At 54.7% G+C, this 22,251-nt stretch overlaps 1 protein-coding gene across 4 annotated transcripts in view; it reads right to left on the bottom strand.

Annotated features, from left to right (window-relative positions):
- The window catches only part of IFT140 (intraflagellar transport 140), a 72,004-nt gene that overhangs the window by 36,170 nt on the left and 13,583 nt on the right, over positions 1-22,251 (bottom strand). For all 4 annotated transcript variants that reach the window (XM_082713592.1, XM_082713591.1, XM_082713590.1 and 1 more), the window contains 11 exons: positions 21,841-21,932; positions 21,313-21,419; positions 20,510-20,655; positions 17,305-17,508; positions 17,117-17,189; positions 15,472-15,563; positions 8,763-8,890; positions 5,871-5,988; positions 4,003-4,133; positions 2,512-2,680; positions 803-934 (listed from right to left, as the gene is read on the bottom strand). In XM_082713592.1, coding sequence (XP_082569718.1) covers positions 803-934; positions 2,512-2,680; positions 4,003-4,133; positions 5,871-5,988; positions 8,763-8,890; positions 15,472-15,563; positions 17,117-17,189; positions 17,305-17,508; positions 20,510-20,655; positions 21,313-21,419; positions 21,841-21,932 — 1,392 coding nt within the window. The remainder of the gene's footprint in view (positions 1-802; positions 935-2,511; positions 2,681-4,002; positions 4,134-5,870; positions 5,989-8,762; positions 8,891-15,471; positions 15,564-17,116; positions 17,190-17,304; positions 17,509-20,509; positions 20,656-21,312; positions 21,420-21,840; positions 21,933-22,251) is intronic.

The following is a 22,251-nucleotide window of genomic DNA, read 5'->3' as shown; positions in this document are numbered from 1 at the left end:
GGAACAGATGGTAGGTGGGGAGTGGCACTCAGAGCCGTGCCACACACACCTGCTCTCTGGGACCAGGAGCTGGGTGGACGCAGGCGGAAAGGAGGGGCAAGAGAGGAGGCATGTCAGTGTATGGAGTAAACCACAATCTGTGATGGAAAAGTAATGGGGAAATGTCATAGAAAGGACCTTAAGTGTCTTCATAACTTTTTGAGCTCTCAACTTGAGGAGAAATGGAAATGACCAAGGAGCACTAAGTAAGAAGGAGGTGTGGCAACGTTGTGGCGGCACGGACGGTTTACACTGAGGGAAGGAAGGCAGGCCGTGTGGACAGAGCTGCGGCACCCAGCAGCCTTGCTGTGGGACATTCACGGTTCTAGGGGCCAGGGTGACGAGGAGGCCAAGCCCAGAGAAGGCCAAGAACTTATCCAAAACAGCTGAGCTGGGAGTGTGCATGTGTGGCTGCTAACAACCCCATCTGTTACCACTAAACACAAGTATGTGTGATGCGGCTCCTGAGAGGGCCACCACCTGGGGCCGGGACTGTGCGGGTCTGCATCGTCGTTAGCCCTGAGTCCGGGGATCCTGGACCCTCCACCTCAGCCCTACCCTGTCCTGACGGCAAAGCCAAGTCCTGTAAGTGTCCTGACCCAGAAACCTCCTAACTGCTGGACTTCTGGGGAACGAATGAGAGCAGATGGCTCGCCTCACTTAACAGGAGGGGAGCCGGGGCACCCTGGCGGCTCTCCGTAAACTCCTGCCTCACAGGGGAGGAGGACCTGAGAACGCGGCCCTGTGCTCATGGGGCTCCGACCTTTCTCGTGAAGTAATAATGAGGCACTTCAATCCCCAGAAGATTCTGGTAGGCAGGAGGCCGGGGGAAGCTGTCGTGGAACAAGAAGCCGTGCTCCTCCGTCACAAAGAAGGACAGAATCATCACGTCCGCCTGCGAGAGAGGGAAACTGTTGTTTGCAGTTCGGCATCTAATTCCTATTTTCAGGGTTAGGATGTTTACACACAACAGAGAAAAAAGGAGGAACCGGCGAACACGGTCATACACAGATAATCCACTCCCTGCTTCTGGAAGGATGAGCCTTGTGCATTCTGAGAGCGGCTAGGCCCTTCACACGCATGGATTTTCTTGCAACAAAAGCTAATTCTTCCCATCACAGTTGGTGAATGAAGCTAAAGAACTCTGTTTCCAGGTTTTTCTGTTCAGTTCCTTGACTCTCATTTAAAAATCTGTAATAGCGGTGGCGCCTGGGGGCTCCGTCGGCTGAGCCTCCGCCTCTTGATTTCGGCTCAGGTCATGATCTTGGGGTGATGAGGCAGAGCCCCGCCTGGGGCTCCGCACTCAGAGGGGGAGTCTGCTCGAGATTCTCTTCCCCCTCCCTTCCCCTGCTCACATGCTCTCTCTAAAGATAAATAAACCGATCTTTAAAAGCACCAACAACAGCAGAATGATTTTCTCCTCTGCTTTGAAGGGAGAAGGGATACGGAGCCAAGAGGCTGGGGGCTCGGCTGGGTCCCGCTGTGTGTGACCTGGGGCAGCAGCACCGTCCGCGTGAGTGGAACATGCCCGACCAGAACAGTGGGAGGTTGTTGTGCCAGGTCGCTGTGCCGGTTCCCGCACTTTCTCATCATCTTCACAGGAGCCCTATAGAGTCTCCGACCAGAGTGCCGGGAAGTGTCTTTCACGGGCGATCAGCACGCGCCCTCCTCGCTTGCCTGGGGTTGACACCCTCTTCCGGGAGAAGCCCCCGCGTGTGCCTGCCTCTCACTTCCGGAGTGAGACACCAGAGACTCCTGCTCTGCGTGTTTTACCACTCGGCGTTTTGGAGCCAAGGATCGGATCTGCTTCCAAAAGTCTCAGGGCATGACTGCTGACCATCTTGGGGTCTCCGCTCCCCCCACCCTGAGGTAGGGAGACAAGTTGGCCAGTGCAAGCGGGCCAGCTGCCCTTGCTGACGTACAGGGAACCAACTATGGACCCCTCCGGAACAAGACCACAGCAGGAGGCTCAGCTGGCTGCTGGGCCTTCCCAGGGAGCACAGACGTTCCAACAGCATGAGTCTGGACAGTGTTGGAGTCCTGGGCCCTCCTGGGGGAGGCATGCCCCGCAGAGCCGGGGAGTCTGGTCAGGGTGGAGGCCAGAGAGCAGGCAAGGAGGCCAATGCAGCAGGAATCGGCCCCATTGGTGGGAAGAGTGACAGTCGGCTGACTTAGCCCCAAGACAGGCCCCCACCATGGCTTAGCTCCATAACACTTTCGGTCATAGGCTGGGCCCCAGACAGAAATACGCCACACTCAACGTAACAGGAAAACTGAAAACAGGACAGTGTGAGTGAGACCAGACAAAGAGGGCCGGGCCAACCCAGAGGGGGACGCAGGCCAGGCGGCCTCAAGGTGGCATTCTGCTCCAGGCACCAACTGCCCCCGAACTTCCCTATAAAGCACATTGGGAGGATCATGAGCCCCCTGAGCCCCCTGTGACTAGATACAAAGGCGGTGTGGCTACCGTACCGTCGGGCTGGGACTGTCTTCAGTGGATGGCTTCTTGTCCCTGGGCTGCTGCTGGTCTCCCGGCACCTCCCGCACGGCCTCGCACACAAACAGCCTGGGCTCGCTCTGGTCCCAGAAATGGTTCACGGGGATGAGATCCGTCAGCTTCTCATCCACGAAGGCATGGCTCCTGTAACAGAAGGCCCGGCACGAGTCCTGAGAGCCGAGAGGAGCACCCGTGTTCGTGGCCTCTGGAAGCATGTGCCAGGGATCTGGGTCGGCGTCAGCAGGCCAGCGGGCACTGCCTAGGCGGCTGGCTCAGGAGCCGCTCTGCTCAGCACCCTGCGCACAGCCTGCCTGAGGACACCCAGTCTGAAGTGAGCTGGTCGAGAGGCCCCGCGGAGTCTCGCCAGGGAGCTCTGCTTTGGCTCTGCAGCCGCCGCCATGGAGGGCTCCTGCCGTGCGGGCTGCTGGGGCGACCTGGGGCCCAGGCGCTGCGGTGCTGCCCACAGACGAGCTGTGTCCGGAGGCAAAGGAAGGGTCGGATCTCAGAAGACCGGTGTCTGAGGGGAGGCTGCGCACTGTCCCACCGCCTCTGGAGAAGTGACAGGATGGGCCGGATGTAGCTCAGAGGTGGAGGGTGGAGGGCAAGTCTAAGACACAGCTCAAACAAGGAACACGGGATGAGTCACAGACGGCGGACTGAGGGAAAGGTCAGCTGGGAGGTTTCAGACCAGGTGACCATGAAGAGTGAGCAGGGCGGACAAGAACAGCTTCTGGGGAATGGCGCTCCAGTGATGGCAACTGGTTCCTGTGGACATCTGGAGCCCTAGAACAGAGCAAGGCTGGGGAGAAGTGGGGTGGGGTATCCAGGTGGGACCACCAGCAGCAGTCAGTTTAAGCCACCAGGAGAAAGAAGGTTCTGGAAAAAAATTTGAGCTGGGCCAGGAGGCGGGGGCTGTGACAGAGCAAAAGGAACGGGAGCCAGCAAGGCCAGCCGTGGACTGTGCGGCCACGCGCTCGGTGAAGCACTGGTCTCAGCGTCCACTCCGTGCCCAGAGCAGCACCCATGGCCCTCGGGCGTCCCTTCCTGCAGAACCAAATGGGCGCCCTCCACAGAGCAGGGTGGACTTTCCCTGCGGCAGAAGGAATGACGACCATGAAATCCTGAAGAGTGAGCGCTATTTCTCTAGAAATACGATGTTGACCCACATAGAATCCCTCTCTTCTCAGGCGCTAGCAGCTGAGTGACCGCCACGCCCTCCCTGAGACTCAGCTCTGGCCACCACCACCTTCCAGAAGCCCGGTTCTTCCGGATAATTCCAGGACCTCAGAGGCTCGAGTCCATCCCCATGGCCTGGGCATATTGGCTGTCCTACCCGTTTGGGGTCCTGGTAACTACCAGGGTCCCCGAGCTCTGGAGCACAGCTCAGCAACCTTCCCGGGAGCTGACCAGTAACTCAACATCAGTGTCAGCATTTCCCATAAAACCCTCCCAGACCACAGTCTTACTTCTTGGTCTCTTGGCCGTTGAGGGACAATGTCTCCCGCTGATCAATCTGTCCCGTCTTGAGGTCGAGGATGGTCACCGTGTCCATTTCCACATCGTAGAAGCAGATTCTGGAGTCGGGGCTGTTGTCTGCCTGGGGGAAGAGAAAAACGGGAGCTCACAGTACCACTGGGCTGACACACCACAGATTTGAGAACAAGCGTCATGTCCACGACCCACTGGCCACTCTGGCATTCCTAATGTGGACATCGACTTACTTTCATCCCACTGAGACCCCTGCTCGATCACTACTTTGCAATTTCCAAGCACTGAAAACAAATCTTAATGCGTCATGAATGCCCGACTCCCGCTATCCAGCTGTGGTCAGTGCTGACTGCAGTGACGTCATCTTCGCTGAGGTCGACTGACCACATGGACACGCGGGAGTCTGGGTCCCAAAAAAACAGTTCTCATGCAGGTGACAAAAATAGGAAAGAGGGAATCAGCTTGGTTGCTCGGGCAACAAACGCCAAGAGTTCAGGTAGACCATGCAAGGCTTTATTCTAGAAGATGGCAGAATGCTAAGTGGGCCTGAGTATTTAAGAAAGGTAAAATAAATGAATTTGTCAAAATTTCAGACAGAAGAGGATACTGTAAGGTAGAGAGCAACAGAAAAATCGCAAAATTATCAACAGGTCTGAGGACCTACGAATGTGCTTCTAGTGACCAGGAACACAGCCAGCGCAAGCAAAGATGAGCGACAGACCAGAGATGCGTCGGTGATGATGAAGGTGCGCGGCCTCCGGCCCCAGACCCTGCCTGTGGGAATTCAGACCCTCTGCTCCTGGCACTCCCCACCCCCATGGGAGTGCGGGCGGGGGCGGGTGGCAGCTGATTTTCCCTGCAGCTCCCTTGCGCTACCTGAACTTCTTTTTGTAATTTTTTCTTTTACCACAGGCAAGAATTCCAGCACAAGGAAAGGTGTTCTTAATGCTCAGTGTCACTGTGTTCCGGAGAAGTGGGCCCGCGCGGCCAGGCATCCCTGTGCCGTCCCCATTCCTGCCCAGCACCATGGAGATTGCACCCCATCCTGGGGTGCTTCCTCCCTTCCCCCCTGCATGCCCCGCTTCTGCTCTGGTGCACGTGTGCTCAGGCACAGCCATCCAGCTGCCCGCATCAGTGACTGTCCACCCGGGATGCAGTGACCGTTCTCCACGTGTCCGGTCTTGGTGCTCCAGCTGGCAGGGCTGCTCTTTTCCTCCTGAGATCCCCCATTTCCAGCCACACTGCCCTTCTGAGACTCAAGCTTGTCTTTACAGGCCCACTTGCTGCCCTCTGATGCCTCTAACTCGACAGAGACAGGACGTTGCCATCAGCCCTGCAAAGGGGCCTCACTAGGTTCCCCTCCACCTCCACACTGCTGCGAGGGCTGGAACCAGCCAATCCCGACGACCCTCAGGACGGCTGCGGCGGGCCCCCAGGAAATGTGCGCACACCCCCACACTGAGAAGCAATCCGAGAAAGCTGCTTTCTCACTCTCCTGCCTCAGCCCTGGGCCAAGGCTGGCTCCTGCGTGGCGGCCCACCAACTGTGCCAGCCTCGGCCTTGCCCCTGCCATGGACTGTAGACCCTTGGCCAGGCCAGGCTCTGCCTCCCCCTTGTATTCTCCGTGCCTCTGTGCGGCGGGGTCACAGTCCTCAGGAAGCCTCCCGATTGGTGGCTTGCCCAGCACCACGTAGCAGGTTGACTCATTCTTAGATGGGTGTCTATTCAGCCATGGGGAGGGGCCGAGCTCTCCTGTTCAACCACTGGCTGGTACCCACGGTGCCCGGTCCATGAGGGCACCCAGTAACACGGCGGTCCTGGGACGGCCGCCACCGATGCTGCCCACCTTGCTGAGGAGGATGCTGATCTTGCTGCCGCTGGCGTTACACCTGAGTGAGGCCACGGCCACGGCGCCCGGGATCAGTGCCGCCAGGTTCTTGTCACCACAGTGCACCTTCGCCTCCCTGCAGGGGGGACACAAGGGTCTCAGGGCAAAGCACAAGCCCGCCCCTCAGCCATCCACCCTCCTCGCATGCGGCCAGCTCAGGGTGCCAGGACTGGCTCTTTGAGTGACTGGAAACCTTCATTCACAGAACTCGGGGCTCCTCGAAGGCCGAGGCGTGCTTGCTCTGGGGATCTGGACACCCGGGAAGGGGGCCAGCTCAGAACACAGGGCGAACTTAAACTTTTAAAAAATATATTTTTAAAATTTTTTAAAAAATATTTTATTTATTTACTTGACAGACAGAGATCACAAGTAAGCAGAGAGGCAGGCAGAGAAAGAGGGGGAAGCAGGCTCCCCGCTGAGCAGAGATCCTGATGCGGGACTCGATCCCAGGACCCTGAGATCATGACCTGAGCTGAAGGCAGAGGTCCAACCCGCTGAACCACCCAGGCGCCCCTAAACTTTTTTAAATTTTTAAATTGAGGGGCACCTGGGTGTCTCAGTTGGGGAGGCATGTACCTTCCGTTCAGGTCATGATCCCAGGGTCCTGGGATCAAGCCCCACATTGGGCTCCCTGCTCCGCAGAGAAACCGCTTCTCCCTCTGCCTCTTCTCCTGCTCAAGCTCCCCTCTCCCAAACAAATAAATAAATGAAATCTTTAAAACATAATAAAATAAAAATATATTATTATTTTTAAAGATTTTATTTATTTAACACAGCAAGAGAGGGAATGTAAGTTGGGAAAGTGGAAGAGGGAGAAGCAGGCTTTGCACTGAGCAGGGAGCCCGACATAGAGCTCAATCCCAGGACACTGGGACCATGACCTGAGCCGAAGGCAGACGTTTAATGACTGAGCCACCTGGTCGCCCCTAAAATGAAATTTTTAAATTGAGGTATAATTGACAATAACATTGTATTACTTCCAGGTGTAAACATGATTCAAGATTTGTCTGGGTAAATTTTTAAAGTTCCTAGGTTTACTGAACAAATTAAATATACAACCTCCCCCACTCTTCTGACACAAAAAGCAGCTCTCTTGTCCCCATTGGTCCTGCCAGAACTGGCTGTCGCTGATGTGCCACAGTGACAGGGGCACAGAACTGCAAGTGAGCAGCCTGCATTAGCCGGTTCTAGCTGGTTGCTGCTCCAAGAAGTACTGGCTGGACAGCAGAGGCTCATCTCGATTGTTTTCACGGAAGTCCCACTTCCTCTGTGTTTCCCTAACATCCTCTGTCGTTGGAGCCCCTCAGGCCCCACATGACATTTCTCAGTCCTGTCTTCTTTGGCTTTTCTGGGCTGGGACAGTTTCCCAGACCCCAGGCTCATGGGCACATTTCTTGCCTCAGTCCCATGATGTCTCTAAGGAGCCCGGTCCTCCTGATGGAGGATGCCATGGAGACCCGCAGCTGGGTGCGCTTGCAACCTCTCAGCCACTGCACACACCCAGGACATGCATGCGGACTGCCGGATGTAGGGGTATCTGACCCAACTGAGTCTGTCTTAAGCTAAACGTGACTTTCACTCAACCCATCACCATGCGGCTGCTCTCGCCTCCTCCCCCTGCTTACCTGTCACCTCCTCCCAACAGTGAAGTCCTGGCTCCCAAAACTTGCATTGGCTACCCAGTCCTTCGCCTCTGCACCCAAACGCCGGTGCGGGCTGGTCGTTCCACGGCCAGGGTCAGGGGAGGGTGCATTGCAGACTGCAAGGCAGCTCTGTGTGTGACCGTAGGCCAACAGTGTCAACAAGCCTCCGACCCCCAAAGCAGGGAGACCATTTCGCATGTTTCTGGCACACTCGCAGTGTTCCTTCATGTCCTGTGTTCCATCCTGGGATTCCCAAAAAGATCTCTGAACTTGGCATACATTTTAGGCTCACTACATGATATAAGGTTCCACAGGCTCTGACAACCACATAGAAAATTTTTTACCACCTAAAAACTACCCTGTGCTCTACGTGCTCAACTGTCATCCTGTATGCTCCCTCCCCCAGGATACAAAGACCAAGAATTTATGCCAAGGGGCGCCCGGGTGGCTCCATTGGTTAAGGGTCAGCTCAGGTCACAACCTCAGGGTCCTGAGACGGAGCCCCGCGTGCGGCTCCCTAGTCAGCATGCAGCTGCTTGGTATGCATGCTCTCCCTTGCCCTCTGCCCCTCCCCTCTTTTGCTTTCTCACTCTTTCTCCAATAAGTAGATAAATATTTTTTAAGAAGGATTTATGCCAAAACATAAGACGTTACAAAAAAATTCAGTCATGAAAAACAATTAGTGGAACAAGAGGGTGAGTTTCCAGCTCCTATTCATTTCTACACACCTCTCTGTCTCCTGACTGATTTTTAAAATGTGCGCAGGCATCCCCCACTTTAATGCACAACTTTTTTTTTTTAACAAAATGAAGTCTGTGACAAGCTGTGTTGAGCAAGTCAGTGCCATTTTTCCAGCAGCATTTCCTCACTTGCTGCCTCTGTCACATCTCGGTCATGTCTGCATCAACTCGAACCTTCTCGTGATTCTTGGATTTGTTACGGTGACCTGTGATCTGTGCTGACAGTGTGTTGAGAGTGTGCATGACGGGTAGTGTGGTTTAGCAAAAACATAAATTTCTAATTAAGGCATGGGCATTTTTTGGACACAATGTTACTGTGCAGCAGAAATAAACATAACTTTTACATGTACTGGGAAACCAGAAAATTCCTCTCACTTACTTTATGGCCATATCTGCTCTACCACAGTGGTCTGAAACCGAACCATAGTACCTCCAAGTAGGCCTGTACTTTTAGACAAAAATTGTACCTTCGGGAAAGATCAAAGCTTTTGAAGTGAGCCAGGTCTGTCCCCACAACCAGGAAATTTCCACAGACGTCAAGGAAGCATGGGTTCCCCTCTGCCTCAGAGAACAGTAAGAGCTGTTTCACGGTCCCCTGAGAAAAAGGGAAGAATGAGGATTGAGGAAAGCAGCCTGTGCAGCCTCTCACGTCTGATCCTGAACATTACTCACAGGTGACCCTGTGCACCACACAGACACTCAGTGCTTACTGATGGCCCGGGTGCACCCAGCGCCTTGCAGATTCTAACGCTACATGGGGAAGATCAGCGGTGTCCGGTGCTCACAGCTGCTAAAACCCTTGGAATTTCCCAGGATAAGGGCCACAGCAGTGTCTTCTGTTCTGTTACTAAAGGGGACTTTGGGTCTTCGCCCAAGCGCAGGGCAGCTGCCAAGACAATCAACCACCGATCAGATGGTTCAACTCTTGGTCCCACCGCAACCTCCAGGGAGGGGACAGGTCACCCCCAAGGTGACCAATCATCAATGGCCAATGATTTAGTCAATCAATACTACGCAATCAAGCTCCATGAAAACCCAAAAGGACTGGGTTCGGAAAGCTTCCAGGTAGCTAACCACCCAGAGGTGTTGGGGAATGGCGCCTGGGGAGGACTGGGAGCTCTGTACCCTCCCCAGACCTTGCCCTGTGCCTTTCCTCCTTGGACTGTTGATCCATCTCCTTTATCCCATGCCTCAATAAACCGGTAAATGTGTCCCTGAGCAAGGTGAGCCACTCTGGCCCACTGGAAGAACCCGAGAAGGAGGGACCTTCCACTCTGCAGGCTGGATCAGAAGCACAGGACTGGGGACTGGCGTCTGGGGAGGGGGTGGGGGCGGTCAGGGGGGCTGAGCCCCTCACCTGTGGGGCTGACGCTGTCTCTGGGTGGATAGTGTCACAACTGAGGGGAATTCTGGGAATGCTGTGGTATCTGGGGAGCCCTGCCCCCACCACCCGGAACCGGCTCTGGGAACCTATGAGACTCCCTCCGTAAGTACCTGCCATTCACCTACTCACCAGTCCCCAACCACGGCCTCTGCCCTCTGCTCTGGCCTCCGCCCGGCTCCAGGTCTCTACACCTCACTGGTGGCCCCCCTAACTGACCTCACTGTGGGCCAGCACCCCACTGCCAGCCCCGTAAGTGAGCCCCCCCAGGGGGTGCCCAACAATCACTGCCTGAAAAGGCATCAAACTCCGGGAATGAGTGGAGCTCTACCTCCCTGCCTGGACAGAAGTCCCATTAGACGGCTGGAAGGTAAACAGCGGCCGTCTAGCATTGTCTCAGTGGAGCAGCAATAACCATGGTTTGTGTGTCTATGTCCTCAGGAGTACCCTGCTCTGGAGAAGGGTCTGGAGACATGCGGTCCGGGCTCCCAAAACCCGAGAGTTACTGTTCGCTGCCGCACACACGCTGAACGGTTCAGTTAAAAAATTAACAAGACTTAACTCCAGGCCACTTGTTATCAGAGGCCCTCATGGCCAGACAACCAGGATGCACGGCCGCCACCATATTTCCCAGCAGGCAGCTCTTCCTTTCCGAGTAGGTCTGTCCTGCTTTCTCAGCGTGTTCATATCCCGGTGAAAAGTAATAAAAGCAAACCTCATTTAAAATGAAAGAAGGTGGCCAGCAGGGGGCTATCTCAGCACCGCCACTCCGGGCCAGTTAACAGACTTAACAGGAGGAAGGAAGCTTTTCCTCCTGCCCCAGCAACAGCCCAGCCAGCGAGAAGCCACCATTCTTGGAAGTCTGGTGCACTCCAATGGACTTGTCCTTTACAACCGCCTCCCAGCTTCCCACGCCCCTCCTTGGGTTTCCAGGCTTGCCTGGTTAATTGTCCTTATTGGATGAGCCACTGTCCTCTTTCTTTTTTCCTTTTTCTTTTTATTTCAGTGTCCTTCTAAGCAAAGTCCTCAACTCACACTGGCAGACTCCGCAGTGCACCTCCCATCAAGATTCAAACGATCCCGCAAAATTTCTCCCCAGAAGAGCACCCTACAAATAAGGCCTGGCCTTCAAGACATCAGACCCATAACAGATTACACGGCTCAGGGACTAATTATCCCCTGCACTAGGCCCTGTAAGATGCCTGTTTGGCCTCTGAGAAAAACCCGTGGCTGGGGACGGAGGTCTGCTGAGGGCCTGTGAGCAGTGACTGTTATCCCTCAGCCCCCTTGTTCCAACGCTCCCGCACTCTGGGCGGCAGATCCATGTGGATTCTTCAGCACAGCGGACCCCTGCTGCGCAGCTTCAGTGCTCCAGTTGGTAAGCACGGCCAGCAGTGTCCCGGTGTCTCTGCCAGCACCCCTCTTTTCACAAAGCTGGAAAGCCGATCTGGAAGACAGCTTTTTGCAGACTCTAAGTTGTGACAACGGGTGGAAGATTGTTCCCGCTGCACAAACCTGCACACGGGATACAACACGCATCCGTTCAGACTTCCGCCCTCAAAGAGACGAGTCTCCGGAGAAAATGTGCAGCGTGCTCAACCTCAGGCACGGGGCTTTGCGCACCTGATCTCAGAACAAGGGCCACATCCGACGCAAACGTAACTCCTCAGGACTGCTGAGCGCTGCCAGATCACCCTGGGCTCCCCAGAACAATTTACGGGCAACTCCTCTACCCCATGCTCATTTTCACAGCTTCTGATGATTTGTATTTGATTCGGAAGACAATGGTTAAGTACCGTGCTGGGTCTGCTGGCGCCACTCCCTGTGAGGACATCGAGGCAGCACCTCCTTGCCAGTGACCGCTGCCCAACAGGCCACTGTGCACCCGTATTGGAGCCTGCACGTCAGCCGGGGCAAAGCTGAATGCATTTATACTGGCCATCATAGGCCTCTGGGGTAGCCCACGATTTGGGGATATTAAGGAATCAACAAGGTTTCCTTAGCTTCAAAGGGGATAAAATTTAAGATGACTCCTATATCCAAAATTTATTAGATGCCATACTTTATTTTTTTTTTTGAGAGAGAGCAGGGAGAAGGGCAGAGGGAGAGAGGGAATCTTTAAGCAGACTCTGTGCTAAGTGCAGAGCTCAGCATGGGGCTTGATCCCTCCACCCTGAGATCATGACCTGAACCGAGGTCATGGAGTTGGAAGCCTCAAGACTGCATCAGCCAGGTGCCCTCGAGGCTGCACTTTTGCCAGTGGCTCTGGCCATTAAGGTTCCTGGGCATTCAGGACTTGACTCTCTGGAGGCCAAAGAAAACCACAGTACTGATATTTCCACCAAAAATGCTGCTGTCACGGAGACTGATAGCTAGACTGCTGTCATTTTCCGAAGGGATATTCTTTCAAATGACAATTTAGAAAAACTGACCAAGAGATACCCAACAGTTGGCCCTAGAAAAGAAAGACAATGGCAGAAATCTAACAACTGTGAACTTAATAAGAAGAAAATTGTTTGGACCAAGTTATAATCTGGCTGCACCAGAAATGCCAACATCCCACTAATTACCACCCTGTGTATATTAAAACCACTGGTTTACTGACAAAATGATAGTGTTCATGAACAAACATGGCTGCGGAAATATTAATGAGTGCCCACCTCACTTGTCCCATCTGTCAAAAGTATAATCCAGAGACACCTATTGATACAAATGCATTTCATAGGGGCACATGGGTGGCTCAGTGGGTTAAGCCTCTGCCTTTGGCTCAGGTCATGATCTCAGGGTCCTAGGGTCGAGTCCCACATCGGGCTCTCTGCTCAGAGGGGAGCCTGCTTCCTCTTCTCTCTCTCTGCCTGCCTCTCTACCTACTTGTGATCTCTGTCAAATAAATAAATAAAATCTTAAAAAAAAAAAAAAAAGAACTACCATCCAAAGTCATAGTGTCTGAATTCACGACTTTCTATCTGTATAACTGAGAATGCATCTGGTTCCACAGAGTTCTCTTGAAATAACAGTACGGTTTTAAGACGTCTTGGAAGTTCTGTTGTTTTGCGCAGAGTTTGCCATCTACTGCTTCCTTTCAACACCTGCACTGATCCTGGCAAACGTGCTCAGCTCTCCCGGTGCGCTCTGGCAGCCGCCGCTCTGCTCTCCTGGCTGCAGCAGGCATACACGACTCCGGGCTTGATTCACAGACAGACCCTTTCTCACCTATGTCGCCTATACTAGAGTAAGGGCCGGGAAATATTTCGGTTGGCTACCCTCACACCTGGCTCTGGTCCATCACACAATTATCATGTTACTTACTGTTCTATGCCATTAGTTTAAGGTTTGAATTTTGTTATCTCTTCAAACTTTAAAATAAAAATGACGTCCTCAACAAGGAGATGCTCTCTAAGGCTTGCAGCATTGGAAAGATACACATTTTCAGTTGGACTACTTGAGATTTTTCTCTCTCCTGACCCTCGTTGTTACTTGAATCTGGCCCTAAGTGGTCTGGATCAAGTTATGCGCTTCGCCTAAGAAGCAGACATGACAACATGGAAGAGTCCTTCCCGGCACTGAGGGACAACGCCACTAAGTATGGAAAACCTGATTTATCAGTGATGCTTTCAAAGAATGATCTCGGTCAAAAAGGGGAAATGGGAAACTTAACAAGAAGAAACCTCATTTAGAAAGCGGAGCCAGGAGGCCAGCAGGGGGCACGCTCAGCACCACCACGCCTGGCTGGGCACCAACCCAGCAGGCAGAGACCCCCTGCCATGCAAGTGGGTGCAGCAGCTGGACCTCTGGCCCATCAGGGGTTTGAGCTGCACTGTCCATTCACACGCCTACTCGCAGACGTTCTTTCTGGATACAGTGCAGGACTGTGAAGGTAGTTCTCTTCCCTGTGATTTTTCTTTCCCTCAGTTTTGTTGTCATCAGAGCGCGATACAGACTATAAGGAACGGATGAAACGTGCACTCCCCGGCTTGCGCTGTCTATAGAGTCCAGTCACCAGATTTTCGGGAGTCCAGTTCCACATGGAGCTTTGACTGCACGAGGGTCAGCACCCCTGCTTCCGAATTGTTCAAGGCTCACCGGCACTCTCCCAGTAGGAGGAAGGAAGGGGGGCTCCACCCCCAGAAGCAGCCCAGCCGGCGAGAAGCCAGTAGGCCTGCAGCACCCACTTGCTCCGGTGGACCTTCCATTCACAGCAGCCCATACGCCCCCACAGAAGAGTGCCTCTCCTGGGTCCCGCAGGCTTGGGGTGATTTTGCTGTAGCTTGCTGGGAAGTGGTCCCCTGGGGGAAGGTGTGGTGGGGGGCAGCGGGGGTAGGCTGCTGGGCCCTGGAGGTTCTCGACCTATTGGAGGTGGGAGTAGCTCGCTCGTCCCAGACTGCAATTCTCCCCTACTCCCGGATAAACCCACTGTTGCTGGTATAATAACTGGCAGCTTCCCACTTAAGGTTCACGGCCGCTTCCCCGGGGCTTGTCCACCCCTGACCCTTCAGGGCCTGCAGGTCGCCTTGCTCACAGAAATGCGCCCTTCCTGGGTCATTAACATGGCCCCTCTTGGCCTTGGGGATATGTACCCAGCAGACTTCCCCAACAACTGTCAGCAGCAGTGGGCTTCGGCCTCCTTCCCTCCAGCTCCCCTCCCACTCCCGTAGGCCAAGCACCAGCAGCCTAGCCCCCTGCCCCCCAGTGCCTTCCCCCAGGGTGCCGCTTCCCCACGTGAGGCCTCTACTCCAGGGCCTCCCCCAGTCGCACCTCCGACCCATTATGAGGCCTACCAGGAAGAACCCCAGGGAAGGACAAGGACACGGTGTGTGCGTACGGCAGCCTCCAGAAACCGAACGCTGGATCCTAGCGAACAACTCAGACAGACAAAGCAGGGCATAGAGAGCTGAAACCAGGGCTGTGAAGGTCTTCCCGACCTTGACACAGAGCACTGCTGCATGTACCGGGTTGGGTAGTGGCCCCCAAGAGCTACAGCCACCTACAACTTGTGACTGTGGCCTTATTTGGAAAAGAGGTCTTGGCGGATGTAATTAAGGTTCTCAAGGGGAGATTATTCTGGATGAGGACGGCCCTAAATGTATGGACAAGTGTCCTTAGGGTACAGAAAACCAGACAAACACCCAAGGAGCACGCCGGGTTAGCGCAGAGGCAAAGACAGAATGATGGCCAGAGGCTGGAGAACCTGAGATGGATGCGCCCTCAAAACCTCAGGAGCCAGCCCTGCCCACACCTGGATTTTGCACTTCTGATCTCCTAAACAATGAGAATATAAATTTGTATTGCTTGAAGGCCCCCATCTGTGGTACTTCATTACGGCAGGCTCAGGAAAGTAATGCAGCCTGTCAGCCCCCCAGTTGCAGGGTCAGGGATGCTTGCTGGCGGGGGCCTCCCACTCCATGCCACCGGGGGAGCGAGGCTGCGTTCGAGCCGATCACCTGCAAGGCCCACGCTCCTCTCCCACCAGGGCTCACCCTCAGACTCATGCAGGGAAAGGCCTGTCCTGAGCTCATGGACACTGGGGATGGGCATTGACTCCAGCAAACACGCCTCCCCTCTTCCAAACGGAGCACACAATACCCAGTGATTGTTCTCCTCACTGTGCTAGGACCGGCCGCCTCCCGACCTCGCAGGGGCCGGAAGCCGGTGCACCCGCTGGCCCAGAGCCCTGGGGGACCAGCAAGCAGCTGGCGGGGGGCTGTGAGTAAGTCAGTAAGCGGCTCTGGCTCGGTTTAGAAACGGACTTTAGGGCTCTTCTCTCCAAGCCCACTTGCCCCAGAGCAGCGATTTACCTGCCAGGTTCGAACTTGAACTCGGTTTGGCTCCACGGTGTACACATTGTCCTCATACATGGCTAACACGGGAGACTCACACAGGAAGGTTCCTAGCACGAGAGAGAAATGTGATGTGGCAGCGGCTCGTCTCTCCACGTGTGCTCAGATGGTGTTGTGAGGGCTGCGTTTCCTGGGTCCCATAGATGAGGAGAGCGAGGCCCCGAGGCACAGGGATGGCGCGCAGGCCCAAGGCAGGTAGAGGGACGCGGCCCCAGGCTCCCTGGCCCGATCATGAGCCGCCTCTCCCATCTGACTAGCACTGCATGTGTGGTCTGGGGCAGCATAGGTTTTTAGGGGGGCCTCTGGAGGCCACCAGCCCTAGCCTCTGTCCCTAGATGGGTTCTTATCCAGCCAGGGAGACAATCACACACACGACAGGAAGCACCCTAGCACCCGCTGTGTGTCTTACTGAGGGGACAAGAACTTCAGCCTGGCCCTGGGGGTCCACACTGGGCAAGGAAACATTAATCATGGGCATAATACAAGGCGGAGCAAGAAACATGGGACAAGAAAACTTTAGGCAATGAAGTGTAAGAGGATAAAAGGAGGGACGATGGGGCGATGGGTGACCACCAGTGGAGAAACAGCCCCCGGGAGGCAAGGGGTTCTCTGACAAACCCACAATGGGAGCCCTTCAGGGCACATGATGACTGGGCCTGCGGAGTCAGTGTGGGAAAACAGAAGAACTGTACAGAAGGATTGCTGGCAAGGGCGTGTCCAGGGGGTCATTACAGTAAGGTGCATGAGACCCCTGGAGCTATCAGGCTCTGGTCCCTGGAACCTGTGAATGCTAGTATATGGCCAAAGATGGGCAGGTCTTGAGATGGGGGATTGTCCTGGATTACTCAGGTGGGCCCTAAATGCAATCGTGAGTGCTCCTGTAAGAGGGAGGTGGACAAGACAGGAACAAGGTGATAGGGAGGTAGATACCAGAACAATGCAACCTGGCCAAGGATGGCCACTGCACACAGAGAGAGGCAAGGGACAGGCTTCCCAGAGCTCAGGAGGCAGAGCAGCCTGTCGAAGCCTCGATCTGGCTTAGGAAACCAGAGTGTGAACTTCTGACCTCTACAGCTGTGAGATAGCAAACATCTGTCTGGTTTGTGGCCACTGATCCAGCAGCCCCCAGTCACTCCCACAGGCGTGTGCTGAAGAGGGTGGGTCACGGTGGCCCACTGGGACAGGAGACGGAGGTTGACGGGGCACCTCTAGAGATCTGTCCTCAAACTTCCAGACAGAGGCTGGCCTTGGTCAAGATGCCGTGGGGTTCACTGCTCTGTCTGGCCTGGAACCAGTTCAGAAGCTGGGTGTGTACCAGCCCCCTTCCCTGAAAACTACTATGGAGGATTAATGCCCCTTTAGGCTTATTTCCCAGCTGTTTCATTGTCCCAGCGCCCAGGAGGGCTTTTCAGCCACCTTGGATGGCCCCAGTAGGGTGATGCCCAGCAGCATGGGGCCGGAGCACAGGCATAAGGACTGACACAAGGGGCTCCTGGTGGCCCTGTGCCAGGCCCCTGCCCCCACCGCAGGCACCAACACCCCCACAGATGGTCAGAAGACAAAACAGGTGCTGTGAGCCCCTCCCGCGGGATAAGACTCCCACCTGCAGTCCGTAACGTGGCTCCAGAAGGCTCGAAGACCACCACCTGTTTCCCATTCCAGACAGCAATGGCATCCTTAAAGGAATCATAGAAATTAAAAAGCAACCTGCCGCGTGCCCCCCTTACCACCCCAAACGACCCAGACAACCAGCCAGGCCTTTTGTCAAGCCCAGGCCACCCTCACAGTCACCTTGGTGGCGAACACCCCGCTGACGTGTGTGTCTGTGCGCAGGCTATGCGTCACCCCCGTGGACAGGAAGGACACGCTGAGTAAGCTTGGGGACATCTGCACCACGGCCACTTGCTGGTGGAAGTGTGAGGACATAGCCTGCTCGCGGAGGATCACCACGGAGCTGATGTTGTTCACGGCCAGGAGGTTCTTCCGGGAGCCCCACTGTGTTCCGCCAGACACAGAGACAGGAGGAGGAGCAGGAGGCAGGGGCAGGCCAGAAAGTGAGATACACACAGGCGTCCGTCAGCCACTGTCCTAGCGCTGCTCCTTCTCGTTGTGTAAATGAATGTAAAAACTTACAAGCATAAAGTATGCACTTTACCGAAATTCTAAAATACAGACACCCAAGTGGTATGCAACCGCAGATGCTGATACATCTGCTCTGAGTAGCAGTTAACTTCGGGATGTTTATGTTTTATAAGTGGACAGCGAGATGACAGGATGTACCGAACTGCCCGGCTCCCCCAGGTGATGTGCAATGCCATTTTCATAATTCCACGTCAAATTCCCCCATCTATCTCCGTCTGCTCTGGGGTCTCCGACTCCACTCCATGGGTACATTTAGCCATTCCTGAGTGAGCATGCACTGTTTTACTTGCTATAGGGTCGAGACATATTCTCTATATTCTGGTTTGGGATACAGAAGTGTTCTGATTTCCTATACATTTTTTCCTCAGCCATGTGTCCTCCCAGAAGACTTTATTTTGTTGAATTCTCTCAGGAAAAAAAAAAAAAGTCATTATTTTTACCGGCTGTAGACGAGATCTCTACGCTCACTTGGGAAGGAGTAACACGTGTAGCACTGAGGTGTCTCTTAGGGAGCACATACGTGCCATCACGTACCCGGCTCCTCTTTCACATCCTTTAGGGTAATTTGTGTGGCATTTCCTATTACTTCAAACCCGAGAAAGCCGTACTTTCTCTGCAGATCTGATGATATTCGGTGCTATTTTTTAGTCACTTATTTGAACTAATTAAGATATGTAACTCACTAACTCATCCAGAACTGAGATACGGAGCTAAAGGTGCCCCCTACAGTGCTCTCTGGTGCCCTCAATGATTTCCTAGGTACGGCTCCCTTTTAGGACTCCTTTCAGGACTCGTGGGATTAGGCGGATGCGGTCTGGGAGGATTACACACAGCAGGTCTGAGAGAGCCGCCTGGATGGCAGGGCAGAGGCCCGAACAGACAGAACTGGGGGAAAGTACGAGGAAACAGCCATCTAGTGCTCTGGAAATCAGGCGTGAGGCAAATGAAGCAACACTTACCCAGGAAAACCTGCTAAATCTGGTAAGAACAGCAGTGCCCGTGGCACCGGAGCCTCTAGGCCCCTGCCTCCAGCCTCCCAACTCAGCCTGCAGGAGCTCCCCCTGGGCAGGCGTGGCCAAGAGCTCAGCTCCCTGTCCAGCACCCAGCTCGGGGTACAGCCTCTCACTCCCCCAACTCCACGTTGCGAGGGTGGGGTCCCTCAGCCTCATGCGGTGCCTGAGAACGCCGGGCCCACATGCCCAGGACCCCGCCGGCTCACGCTACACAGGCTCCGAGAGGCGGCCACCACTCCGAAGCTCTGGAGCAGTGATTCAGACCTTTTCCCCCAAGGGGTGAGGCAGTCCATAGGAAGAGAGAGCTCTGACGGGCTCCCCAAAGGAAGTGACTTCGTTTGAAACACAATGTGGGTAAGTCCAAGCCTAAGGATGCTCTGGAAGAGAGTGGGGCTCTTGAAGAGAGCGTCAGGAGGAGGCGGAAGCTTTCTGAGAGCTATAAGCTCAACGGCAGGCCCGACCATGGACCAGAGGGAACTGGAGAAGGACATACTTAGTTGGAGCCTTCCCGCGTCAAAACCAACCTTAAACACGGAGCTCTAAGACCACGCTTGTCCAAATCTGACAGGACTGGACTGTGGGGCAAGCAAATTCCTAGGTCACTGCAGAAAACAACAGGGCCATCGAGCTGGGGGAGGCTGACCCACAGAGGCAGAAAGCTCACCAGGTCAGAGAGAAGACAGTCAGGGAGCCCTGGAGCCACTGCTGCCCCTGGGGACCACCCACATGCCCGAGGCCGGCCCTCCGAGAAGTGATGTCAGAGGCTTCCCACCACAGGGGAGAGAGACGCCACTGCAGTGCTCCAGCCGGTCAGTAAGCACATAAGCCAACAAGGCCACAAGCCCTAGAGGCGAGTGCAGCAAGAGGGTCACTATCACAGACTTGACACAATTTTTTACCTCAAGGGTCCGGTTTGCAACAAAAAAATCAGAGCCAGGGAAAACAGGAGAGTATGATATAAACCCAGGAGGAGAAATCAAGTCAGAGAAATGGCCCAGAAGGCCGAGATGTCAGAGCCAACAGTTGAAGCCTTCACAGTAGCCACTACAAACACATTCAAAGGAAGGAACAGAAGGAGTGACACAGTAACTCCCCAAATACAGACCATCACCGGCGAAACAGAATTTATAGATAAAAAAGCATATGCTCAAGAGAAATGACATCATACGTCCACACAGAAACGTGTGGCCAAATGTTCACAGCAGCAGGGTTCACAAAAGTCCAAATGTGGAAACAACCCAAGCATCCGTGGATAGAGGGCAGGACAGTGGAGGGTGGCCAGCCCCTGCCCCGGGAGTGGCTCCGCCGCAAAAGCAAGGCAGTGTTGTCAGGTGTGGCCACACGGGTGGAAAACACGATGTCAGGGACGGAGGCCAGACACAGAAAGCTACAGGTTTACACTTCCATCTCTACAATGTGCCCACAGCAGGCAAATCCACAGAGACAGAAAGTAGAGGAGCGTCTGCGCAGAGGAGCGGGGAGCGGAGCAACTGCGGACATGCACAGGCCTTTGTTCCGGGTGTGGACAGTGGTCTAAGAGGTTGGTGATGGGTGCAAAACCATGACTATATAAAAGAAACACTGGTTTGCTACAGATCTCGATAAAGCTGCTCTTGGGGTAGACAGAGAGGGGCCAGAGATAAAGGGATGGGTACGTACACGCCCACAATCCCAGACCCGCAAGTCTGAAAACCCAAAGGCCTTTCGAACTATGTTATTGTTATTTGTGTATAGTCTTTAGCATACCTGACAGAAACTGACAAAAACAGGGCAAAGCTCATCACGTCCTCCACTTTTGTAGGGCAGAGGGTGAGAGTGCCCAGTACCCTGGTGGCTCGTACCTTTATCTGCGTGATGTTGCCTTCGAGCTCAGTGGGGGTCTGAAGGGTCCACCTGTCCTTGCCCTCTGCCTCTCGGCTGCTCTGAGGGCCTGGCAGTTTTCTCCACATGGTTACTCGCCCTTTATCGGTCCCCGCTGCCAGAAGACCTAGGGGTAAAAACAAGGATCCCAGGACTTAAGTTGAAGGGTTAAAAATAGTAGGAATCTCTTCCCTGACCGTGACTCTCAAATATCTGGACATCAGCTTTCCGCCCAGGGGCCTCCAACTCCACATCTGCTCCCATCTGGGCAGAGAGCAAGTGTGCGTGTGCTGGGTGCACGAGTGCATCTCTCCGTCTCCCACGAGAGCAGGGGCCTGTCTGCCTGTCCAGCGCGGCTTCTCCAGGGCTAGACTGGCACTCAGCTCTCAGCAGGCACAAAATAAACGGTGCTCTGGCTCATCTCCTGTTTCTGTCCTCCGTGTGTGTGTGTGTGTGTTTGTGTACATGCACGCGCATGTCTGCATAAAGGCCATACACACGTATTTTTAATGTTCCCACGCTTTCTCGCAGCTTCAGGTGGAACGGAGGTGGGCTGCGCGCAGCCAGCTCGCTCACCCTGTTGAGCAAACCCCTTGGCCTTCACATGTGCAAGCAAAGCTTTACTGTCACTTTCTCGTCCCTGAGTGACTCTTTCAAGTGACGGACAGTCACCACCAATTCGTCATTCCTTGAAGAGCTGTGATCACGTCATCATTTGGAAGCCCCAGACCGAGGCACGAGGCTGCGTCCCTCCCTTTCCCGCGCTGGCTCCGAGAAGGCTCACCCTTGGCTTTACAGTAAGAAACACAGTTTATATTTTCAGCTTTTTCGAAACCGGACTTCTCCTCTGGACTCAGCACGTAATTCTCTCCACCTTCTAAGTCCCAGAATCTATAATGAAAGGAAGAAGGCTCCCTTCAGGGGCTGCGTCTGTGCACTGCCCTCGGCCCCGAGGGTCACGAATGGACTCCGACCACACGCAGTGACACGGGGCACCCCCACACAGGACACGGGACTGAAGCAGCTGAAAAAGCAGACACACCACAACACGATTCCGCTGACGCCAAGCTCAGAACACCAGGCAGAGACTCCGCAGGCAGCCATCGGGGCATCAAGGAGCCCGCCCTGGGGGGCCACGTGGGTGCGGGGCGGATGGGCTATTGCTTTTCCCTCCCAGAGCCCGCTACACAGGCGTGTCCAGTTTACGGACATGTGTCATGATCTCAACTTTTCTGCCTGTACGTCACCCTCCAATAAGAACACTGCTCCAGAGAGACTGAGTCCAATTGTCAGTGCTGCGGGCCGCTCTTACCTGAGAACGGGCTCCCCCACGGCGGTCACAAGCACGCTGCCTTCAATCAGGGTGATGTCTGCCCGGTGACCTGTCTTCCCACTCAACTTGACCTAGTAACGAGAAACAATCCAATAGTGGCATGTGGCTGTCACCAGCCCGGGGCCTCTGGTGTGCGGCAGCCTGGGGGGGGCGGAACGCGCCAGCTGGGCAGGTGCAGGTGTGGACATGTGGGCAGGTGGCCGTGACCCTGCAGGGCTGCTCTCTGCTGTGCCTAAGTGACTGATGATGGCTGCCGCGTGCAGGGTGCCCGGTGTGTGCATTTCTAGACTGACCGGTTCAGCCCTGACCACACACTGTCGAGCAGCTGTGAGGAGCCTGTTCTGCAGACAGCAGACCTGCCAGGGGCCCCCCAGCCGGTGAGTGGCTCAA

This window comes from Mustela nivalis, assembly GCF_964662115.1.
Source record: "Mustela nivalis genome assembly, chromosome: 19".
Taxonomy (NCBI): Eukaryota; Metazoa; Chordata; class Mammalia; order Carnivora; family Mustelidae; genus Mustela; species Mustela nivalis.
Note: the sequence above shows the minus strand (reverse complement) of the source record. Positions and strands in the feature narration are given on the sequence as shown.